The 10,773-nt window shown below is 45.3% G+C and overlaps 1 protein-coding gene across 4 annotated transcripts in view; it reads left to right on the plus strand.

Annotated features, from left to right (window-relative positions):
* FLNA (filamin A) overlaps positions 1–10,773 on the plus strand; it is a 77,781-nt gene that overhangs the window by 8,798 nt on the left and 58,210 nt on the right. For all 4 annotated transcript variants that reach the window (XM_039328774.1, XM_039328776.1, XM_039328775.1 and 1 more), the window contains exon 2: positions 3,661–4,133. In XM_039328774.1, the coding sequence (XP_039184708.1) occupies positions 3,734–4,133 (400 nt within the window). In that variant the 5' untranslated portion in view covers positions 3,661–3,733. The remainder of the gene's footprint in view (positions 1–3,660; positions 4,134–10,773) is intronic.

The raw sequence follows: 10,773 nt of genomic DNA on the forward strand, positions 1-10,773 counted from the left end.
GCTCAAAGACAGAGCTCATTCATTCATCCCATTATTTTGACAGGAATTGTAATGGAATCAAAAATGAATATTTTTGTTCTTTTTCTGCAAAACTGGAACAGATGCCTCTGTTCCTTGTTTGCCACTGCTTTATTAGTATTTATTACTTTGGTCTAGTAGTTAAGGCACCAGTTTAGAAACCGAGAGACTGAGTTCCAGTCCCTCCTTAGGCAAGACAACTGGCTGGGTGACTTTGGGCCAGTCACTTTCTCTCAGCCCAGAAGGTTGTTGTTGTGGGGAAAGTAGGAAGAGAAAAGACTATTAGGTATGTTTGTTGCCTTGAGCTATTGTGTGGGTAATCTATAATTACATTCACAGCCTGGTGGAAACTTAATTCAAAACAAGGACCTAAGAGTTAATTATTATGATAGTGTCTAAGTATATAGGCAGATCTGAGCAGGAATATTTTTTTGTAAAATTAGTGTGTTCAGTTCTGATAAATGCAACATTTCCCGATATTGAAAGAGTCATTTAGATATTGCTCTGAGGTTCCCATTTGTGACTGGTGTAATAACGGATTTCTTTTTCCATAAAAGTTCAGCTTTATCTGCAATTCCCAGTATTTTGTAATTTTTTCCCTCACTCCTAGCATTACTTCATCTAACAAATGATTATTATTCTACACTTGTATACAGAGTGATTAGTATTAGTATTGTTATTATCAGTCTAAGATTAAAGGGAGACCAAAGTTTGTCAGGGTCTATTTGTTTCAACAGCAGTATGCTGGTGTTAGTTTATTTTTCTAGTAAACAGACATTTGAAAATTATAATAAAGAAAAATGCCACTAGGTGTGCACTGATTTCTGTGTCTGTTTCCATTGAGTAACATCTCTAATGTCAGGAGGAAAAAAAATCCAAAGTTTAGAGCAGAGATGGGGACTTTGTGGCCTTCCAGATGTCTTAAACAAATCTATCTTCCAATCCATATATTAATTCGTCTGCTTTGACCACCACCACCACCCACCCTTCAATATAGTCCTTTCACTTAAAGGAAGTGCCAGGATGAAATGATGAAAAACAAGCTGCAACAAAATGAAACATTTCAAAACTGAGTTCAGAAAGTTGGGTGTGGTTTCTGTGAACCCATCGCAGCCACTTTGCTGAATCATGACTATATAAAGAATAAGTAGAAGAACCAAATGTAGACCAATAGAGGGCATTCCTGGGCAGCACTTTATTCTTTCTTCAAAAATCTGGCTGACTCAACAATCAGTTCTTGTACTTTCTTGCCAACTAACAATTTGTTGGCTGTCAAAATCCTGCCAAAGTCCTGGAAATACTCTATCAGAATAATACGTTGGGTTGAAGCTGATATCTCCTAGGCATTTTTTTTTTTTTTTTTTTTGCTCACCAAAGAACATTATTCCATTCTGGTGGGCACAGGTTCAGACATGTTTTGGTGGGAAATGCTAATCCCTCCAAATGTTCAACAAATTAAATGGACACAATCTACCAGCAAAGCTTTCATCTTTGGCGGCATAGAAATAAGTGACAGGCCTCAGCCTCAGGCACCAACCATTAGCACTAGAGCTGCAGGTTGTTTTTTTTTTTTTGCAAGCAATAGTGACTGATCATGCAAATCAAGACACTGTTACAGTTTGGATGTTCCAATCTAGTCCCCCCCCCTTCCAAAAGAGTTGGTACCTTTAAAGGTGTTAAAACTACAAATGTCAGAATTCCATTGGCCCTGATTTTTGAGAATGCAGGAGCTTATCATTCATCACATCTGGAGGGGGATCAGCATGTGCAGGCTGTCCTAATCTGTGCATGCGTGGGTGTGTGCTTGAAAGGACTACACACTTTCAGAGGCACCCTATTGCACAATTAGAGCTTTGAACAAAACCAGATACTTCTTCTGAAAGGTTTCTTAGTCATTGCCCTTAGCTATGCTAGTCTTCCTGCCTGCTTGCAGATTAATTGCATGTATTTGTGTGTCTAAGTGAGAGAAAGCCACGAGAAGGGTGGTGATGACAAGATGAGACTGGCCCTATTGCAGTCTTGTGGAAAGAGGGAGGAGGGCAAGGCAGAAAGAAAGACAGCTGCTTCTTCTTAAGGTATATTCGACTCAGCTGAAGGAGACACAGCCAGACTGAGACAGGTAGATTCTTCAGCTCACACCTGAATTGGGTTTCCATTGCTGGGGGTGGGATAGGTGAGGACAGGAATCGTGTTTCACGAGAGAAAAAATAAGGTAGCTCCTATTCCATCAGTTAGTATAGGAATTTGGGAGAGGCACTAGCACAGAAGGGTCCCTCCAAGCACCTTTCCTGGTTTGAGGTAGGAAATGGTCTGCTTCAAATCCATCTAAATGCTTGATCTCTTGGTGTCAAGCTTGTTTCCCTAGCTGGCAAGTTTAGGTATCTCTGTGTACCATAGTCACAGATTGCAGGACAGTAGATGCTGTATTTCACCTCTAGTTTGTAGCTGAACAGTAAAATAACCTTTTCTGGCAGGCTGTTCTGCCATATTCCTCGGAATTTGACCCCCTCTTCTCTCTCCCCCCCTCCCCCAAATCTCCAGACCTTCAAAAGTCCCTGGATCATTTGCTTTGAAGGGTGAGAAGGGAGGATTAAATTTACCATTCATTTCCCATCCCACCCTCTTTCCCCCTGCCCTTTCATCTGTTTCCCCAGAGTGGAAGAAAAAGTGAAGATGGGGTGGCTGGATCAGCGTCTGGCTCGTGAGTCACCTTGTCTGGCTCAGGCTGGAATTCCCGCCTCTTTTTTCTCTCCTCCCCTACTTCCTCATCCTCCATTACCCCAGCATGTAGCATCCTTCAAATCCTAGTCTTACAGAAGGGGCTGTTCTGCTTCTCCCAAAACTTTTGCAGCATTATCTTCCTAATCTATATTCTAGCCAGCTGTCCCACCCACTCCTGTTTTCAGTAGGTACATCTTACGTTATCCCATTCAGCTTCTTGCCGCTGCTTTTTCCCTGAGGCCAGCTTTCAGGGGTTCTCAAAGAGATGACAATTGTGCCTTGTTTGCCACTGTTTGTTCCGTTCAGAGTACATTGCCTTGAAATATAGAAATTCAGTTCAAGATTGCCAGCCAGCTGACAATTTAGCGGTAAATCTGCCCTCTTACTGTATTCCTTTTTTAGCCCACTTGGTGAGGGCCCTCCCCAATCAGGCGCTTTCCAAAATCCCCATCCAGAGCGACCTGTGGTCATGCGTGCTAGAAATTAAAGGCGCTAAAGGGAAGATAACAACATGGAAAAGGCTGATATGCTATTTAACCGAAAGTACCCGCTTGATTATCATAGAATTGACTTGCATGTGAGTGCGTACAGGATGGGAAAAATCTTTGCTTTCGACTTTTTCTCTGCATCCCAAATCGGTCGCTGTAGGGACATACGCTTGCAGCTTTTTTTTTTTTTTTTTTACGCTGCTAGGTGATTTCATATCGAAATAATCATCTTTTTTTTCTCCCTTGCAGCTCTGGGTTTATGAACTTTCCAGCCTGTTCCTCTTTGTCTTTGCTTGCCTCGGGGCAGTTACTTGTTCGAGGTGGGGGCTGTACCTTCCCAGCACACGCTCCCCTCCTCCTCCCATAAATCTCGCCTTCCGCTCCTGACCCCGCCTGGCTTAATTATCTCCCGCTCCTCTGTTTCCATCTGCAGGATCCTGCGCCTTTAAACGCGGACCCAACCCACCCAAGCGCCGGGGTCCCACCCACCCTCAAGCCCAGTTAAAATGAGCGGGTCTCAAGCGCGACTCCATCAGGCCGCAGGAGCGGGTGCAGTCAGCGGCGGCGGCGGCGGCGGTGGTGCCGGCGGTGCCCAGGGGGAGGTTGCTGCCGAGATGCCGGCCACCGAGAAGGATCTGGCAGAGGATGCGCCCTGGAAGAAAATCCAGCAGAACACCTTCACGCGCTGGTGCAACGAGCACCTGAAATGCGTCAACAAGCGCATCGCCAACTTGCAGGCGGATTTGGGCGACGGGCTGCGCCTCATTGCCCTGCTCGAAGTGCTGAGCCAGAAGAAGATGGGACGCAAATACAACACGCGTCCCACCTTCCGGCAGATGCAGCTGGAGAACGTGTCGGTGGCGCTGGAGTTCCTGGAGAGAGAGAACATCAAGCTGGTCTCTATCGGTAAGTCCTGAGGTGGGCGGGATGGAAGCGTGTTTGCCCGGGAGGTCGTACGTAGTTGGGACGGTCACGGGTGGGGAGTATCGAAGGGGAACCTAAGCCGGCCCTGAATAAATATGGCTACAGGGAAAGAACATTGGAAGCATCGGGAAAAGTTTTCCCAGTAGAAGTGCGGTGAAGACTGGAAAAGTGGCTGGAGGGGGCGGGGGGGGGATCGCGTTGTTCTCAGTTGGCGAGGCCCAGGTGCGGAGGGGAGGGGCGCGCTTTGGAGCCCCTCCCGCTTAGGGGTGTGTGATCCTCAGCCTGGCGGGATGTTACCGGCGGGGGGGGGCACCCGGGGGCGTGGGGCTTCCTTGAAAGCAGGGGGACCGTGTTTGCTAAACGGGGTGCTGCTGCTGCTGCTTTCTGGAGAAATGATTCGCTCGGCCGGGGCCTGTTTTAGGGGTGGGGTTGGCGTTACGACGGCGCATCTGGGCGTGGTGAGAAGGCAGTGGCCCACTCCGTTTCTGTCTTTCTTTTATGCCTTCTTCCTCCCCCCCCCCACTCCCCAATCACCCCCCCCCCCAGGCCTCATTACCCCCGAAGATAATGAGTTTCTTCCCGGGCCGGCGTCCGTTTGCCTTGGGCTCTCGGACAGACTAATGATTCATCCCTGTGTTTCTAACCTTTCTGGCCTGGCACACCTCGGCTCTCTCGCTCTGCTAGGGAAAGGCCCGTTAACTACTTGGAGGCGGGCGGAGTGAGGTTTGGGAGGAGGGTTCCACGCTTCATCTGCTTTTGATTCCAGAACCGTGGTCGATTTCCCCTTGCGCTGCCCCCTCCTTTCTTTTCCAGTCCTCCCCTCCCCCCCTCCTCTTCCCTTTGATCTTCCCTCCTGCCAGACGGCGGGGAACAAAGTTAGAAACTTGCAGCCACAGAGAAAGGGCGAGTCAGGGAGAAGAGATGGGCCTGAGCCTCTAGGTTTGGAGGCTGCACTGATAGCCTCTGAGAAGCCTTTAGTCAGACCTGCAATGCCTTTCTTTGTGTGTGTGTTTCTACAAGGTCAGTACTCCAGTTTGGCCTGATGCAGCCCTTGGAGGCCTGGTGCTGCTCTCTTGCAGCCACAATAGAATCTCAGCCTGTAATATTGGGCATGGCTGCATTCCAGGGAAGGAAGGAATTGGCTTGAAGCATGTTTTTTTCTTTCTTTCTATACCATTGGACCTTACTGCAGGGTGGGAAGCCTGTGGTCCATCCTATGCTGCTGGGCTGCAATTCCATTGAGCCTTAGCTAGTGTGGGAAAGAATGATGACTCTTCTGCCCACTAATATTTGGCAAGCTACTGATTTCCTATCTTGTCATATCAAAGAGGCTAGAAGCTGTAGCTTAAAATAGATCCCCCAACTATTCTGGGCCACTGGGAGAAAGACTATGCCTAAAACTACTGGCAGCTTCCCATAAACCTTATATGTGGAAGGAAATGGGGCTAAACTGCACTCAGGCTGCCTGTTTTGCCTTGCACTTCTAGACTATATGGGGGCCCGGCAAACTAATTTATGGTGACTTGTATGTAAATATTGATATAAAAGGGGTTGCTGCTGCTCTCTGCCATCTGCAGATGGCTACATCTCCTCTACCTCCTGCTGGAGTTGACTTCTGGATGATGCTGAATTTTGCCAAGCAATTAAAAGGCAATATTTGACTCATTGGACATTTAATGTTTGGGCTGTGCCCATGATTGGCAATGTGGAGGAGATGTATCCTGAGCAGCTTTGCTCTGGCCCAGGCTGTAAAAGAAGTACAGGAGATTCTGAACTTAGTTGGACAAAAGAGCGAATGAACAGCTTATTGGCATAAGTGCCCTTGAATATTCTGTTTCTCCAAAAGAAACTAACTTGTTATCCATATGCTATGCTTCCTTCTATGTCCCCAGTGTTTTTTAAGTCAAGATGATCAATGTTCTCCTTGGCTACTGCTATCTATTCTGAGAAAAGAAATATGGAGGATTGCTGCAACTGCAGCAATCAGTTTTATCAAATATTACCCTTATCTAGATTTAATGCTGAGCAAGGTCTATAGAGCTTCCTCTTCACCATGACACAAAGGAAGGTGCTTAATGTGGCTTATAGGGGCTCTTGGACCACATTTCCAACTGGTGACCATATTAGTTAGGAAAGCTGGAAATTCAATATCTTTTTGGAAGATGATTGTTTTCCATTTCTATTCTAGAGCAGCCTAACCTGAAGTGTGATGGGAGTATACCACCCATATTTTCCAAAGTCTATATCTGTTAGGCAGTGTAGTTGAATATAGCTGGGGCCAATGAAGGGTGGGTATAGCGCAGGGGTGTCAAACTGCCAGCCCGCGGGCCGGTTTCATCATACCAGAGCCGCGCCCACCCCATTGCTGGCAATGGCAAAAAAGCTCTGATACGTCGCGCAACGTCACGTGACGTCGCGAGTTTGACATGTCTGGTATAGTGTCTAGACTAGTATAGGAAAAGAGCTCTGCAATATTTCTGGGAAACCTCGAGCTTCCCATACATTGCTTAAGGAGAGCTTGATTTTATAAGGCTTCTCTTGACATGGCTTAGCTGTACTGTTACAATCTCAGTTCTACAATGCGCCTTATCTCAGCAAATTAGGACCATAACCTATCCAACGATTCTCTGTCCACAACCCTAGTTCTGCAGGAGACAGAAACTGGGCCACATTTATTTTCTCAATCTATGACTCTTCACAGATTTTTGAAGTTCATGGTGAAATTGTGTGGATAAAGCATAAGTCACGGGACATGTGATGTATCGTGACTTTTTTCCCATTGCCAGCAATGGGATGGGCGCAGTTTTGGTGTGACCCATCTGGCCCGTGGGCCGGCAGTTTGACACCTCGATAAGTGATGAAAGTTGAGTTGTTAAATGCTACTTTTGTAATGGTTCAAGCCTGGGATACCTCCCGAGTTATTTTTTTTCTTCGGGCTTTTCCTGTTCCTATTTTTTTAACTTTTGTTCTATATTTTAGAATGTAACTTTAAATAAATAATTTTAAAATTTTAATTCCCTATTTAATTAAGACCCTGACTTTGCAAATATATGAAATTGGGTAATACAGAGATAGCTCTGAAAGACACTGAGACTGAAGAAATAATATAAAGAAAAACAAAACCAGCCAATTAGCCTTGCATGGATGAACTACTAGTGACTGCTGCTGGCAGAGGGTGAAACTTGCAATTTGAAGCCTTATGACAAATTTACAAAGCACTATTCCCTTGGTAGACCACTCTGAAGCAGTTTATATCTGCATTTGTGTTTGCCCAACATCACCATTCTGGAGGGCTATTGTAGTAAATTTGCTACGTACTGTATGAAGCAACATAACAGTTAGGGTCAGCAGCTCTAAAGTAGTCTTCTGCTCGAATAGGGAGGGGGAAGGAAAACTGTCTTCTCTCCCAAATTAGGAATGGGGATACTTAATGGGAAACATTTATGTTACTAACTGGCCCTGGTCCTGCTAAAAGTTGTAAACTGGGAATTAAGAGAAGTTGAGCCTTGCAGTTTGATGTACTGAATCACTGGACTGCAGACGCTGACTCAGCCTCACAGTGGCTGAGAAGTGGAGGCAGAAAGGGTGTCTGCAGGCTGTAAAAGTAAAGCTTAGGTCTGGTATACATGTGGGTGCATGTATGCATGTCTGTCTGCTGGTGAGTAGGGTGGGTAGGAAGGAAGGAAGGAAGCAGTGAATGAGCATGCAGGATTCGCCTTCATCCTTCCCAATTAGTGCATGTAGGCTGGCTAGTCCATTTTTCCCCCTGTTCTTCCTCCTCGGATTTGGAGACACAGGTGGGTGGGTTAGGAAGCCCTTTCCTCCTCCTCTTTGGGAGGCAGGAAGCATGGGGGGGAGGGGAACCAGCCAGAAGGGAGGGGCTGAATCTAGCCTGCAGAAGGGTTATTCTTTCCCCTCCCCCTGGAAGGAGGATCCTGTTGGGATGGAGAAGCCGCTGCCTGCTGGCCATTCCATATAAGGCTAAAAAATGCTGGAGCAGTCTGCGCAGGATAGTGTGTGTGGCTGGGTGGGCGGTGCAGTGCTGGGTGGGGAGACGGGTTTCTTCACTTGCCTTCTTCCTATCTAGTCCCCCTCTCCCCTGAACTAGTGAAGAAGGCATGGGTTGCTTAGCCCTGCCCAGTGTGTGTGTGAATCTGCAGCAGAATTCAAAACTAAAGCTGTGGCTGTGCATCTCCTGGACATCTCTGGGTGTGTGTGCGGGGGGGGGGGAGTTCCCATCCTAGCTCTTCTCTGGACAGGGCAGAATGAGATGCTTGGGACTTTACACCTGTGGAGGATTTATTATATTTGGGAAAGTGATGTTGGGCTTGCAAATCTCACTGTCCTTTCCTTTGGATGCTGACTTCTGAATCCTGAGTCTTCTCTGTCCTCTTGCCCTTTTGTTAAATGCTTATTCGACTTAGTAGTGCTGAGTGTTTTCTTGAGTACATTCAAACTCTTGATTCCCTGACCTGTTAAACAGCAGCACATAAGGCTGCATGTGTTGGAGTGGCTGGGAGGGAAAGCTCAATTTGGCCAGGGGCTTATTTATATCCAAGAATAATATGAGAGCGTTATACATATAATTCTTATATAGTTTCTGCCGATCCGGAATAGGTGTAAAGTACCAGGTGGTCAATATGTGAATTGTAGGGACAAACACGTGGTTTTTTTACACTAATTAGCTGGATTTTAGTTCAAGGCACTGTGAGAACACAGATGAAGAAAGCCAGAATCCATTAAAACTTTGTTGTGCCACAAGACTCCTTGAACAGAATAACTGTTGCTGGAAATGGTCCTTACAAGGATGGCATGACATTCTGCTTTTAATTGAAGGCCTCTGCAAGGACCTTCCCCAATGAGCATCCTTAAGATATGTCAGACTGCAAATTCCAAACATCCCTAGTCAATGATTGGGCTGTTACTTACTCAATTTGAATAGTTGCCCCAACTTGGTGACTCTGCTCAGCAACATTCGTTTAAAAAACCCTATTAGGTGAAAATGATGGAAAATGTATTCTGAGTGGGTACTGAAGTTCGGGCTTGCTGAAGTATAATACTATTCACTTTGGACCCAAATACTATTGCTACACCATATACATATGTAGATACTATGTAAGATTTATGTCACATCAACTAAGAATACATATGCCTGATCTAAGTCCAGGCCTCTTGTACTTCATGGAATGCATGTGGAATGTGAGTTCTGTGACTCCCTCAAAAACCATAAAACAAAACGGAGTTGGCTAAAAGAAAATCAAGCCCTCTAAGCAAATGATTAATTCAGAAGCTCAGTGAGAGTTGGGAAGGTCTCCCCTTCATGCATATTATTCAGCAAAATTAAACTGATTTATGACTTTAATTCTGCAGATTTCGTGCCATTTATTGTTCTTTCTCTTAAGATCTGCCAGTAACAGCAGCCTCAAGCTTGTGTTGCATTGCCAGATCAGGGCTGTGAGTGATAGCAGTCAAGAAAAATGGTGCGCTGAGGTAGCTCTTTACTCTTTCCATGAGGTGCTCAGGAACAGCTGCAGTCCTTCTCTGAGTCCAGATTAAAAAATAGTGCAAGCCTTCCAAATGAACTTAGCAATTCCATCTTTTGCTTTGTCTCTAAGGCCCTATTTCCTTCATGATGCACCTAGGATGTAGCTGTTGTTCTGTACTCCAGAATCAGGACATGAGATGTTCTTCCTCTAAGTAGCCCTTTATGCATAAAAAATATGTGGCAGAAAATTAACATACTATACAGGTAGTCATCGTTTAGTGACTACAATTGGAACTGTCAGTCGTTAAACTGGTCGCTAAGTGAAATCATGATCGTGTTTATGATCTTACTTCAGCTCTCCCTTTGCTTCACCCGTCCTGTGAAAGTTATAAATGTGAGGATTGGTCACAAACGTACTCTTTTATCATTGTCACAACTGCAAATGGTGATTAAACATGGATTACTAATGGACCTACCTGGGAGTACTTATGGCCTGGATTCAAAGTTCTGACAGGCCCCCTCCATGATCACGTGACCACATTTCAGGCACTTGGCAACTGGGCCACATTTACAGCCATTTGCAGTGTCCCGTGGTTACACAGCCACATTTTACCACAGTTTTGCCAAAACCCAGCATTTACTTCACGGTTTTCAGCAAAACTCTGCCCATAATAAATGCTTAATGACTAGGGCGATTTGCTTGATGACCCTGGTTATTCACTTAATGATTGTTGCAGATAAGGTCATAAAATGTAATTGGCCCTTTTGATGACGTATCCCATGATGGGCAGACCCCATTACGATCATAACTCAAGGACTCTTCTGTATATGTATTATGTTATTTAATTAGATTTGGAAGAACTTCCTATTCCAAAATGAAGAGTTACAAAGAAAAAAAGAGAAAAGAATAGGCATCCCTATAATACAGGTAATCCTCAATTTACGGTCACGATTGAGCTCAAAATCTCCATTCCTAAGTGAGGCAGTTGTTAAGTAAGTTTGAGAAAGTTACAAATGGTGATCACATGACCCAGGACAGTGCAACTGTCATAAACACGTGCCGATTGCCAAATGTCCAAATTTTGATCATGTGACTATGGGGATGCTGCAAGTGTGAAAAACGGTCATAAGTTACTA

Source organism: Crotalus tigris, unplaced genomic scaffold (genome assembly GCF_016545835.1).
Source record: "Crotalus tigris isolate CLP2741 ecotype Arizona unplaced genomic scaffold, ASM1654583v1 scf7180000024383.4638030, whole genome shotgun sequence".
In the NCBI taxonomy this organism is placed as follows: domain Eukaryota; kingdom Metazoa; phylum Chordata; class Lepidosauria; order Squamata; family Viperidae; genus Crotalus; species Crotalus tigris.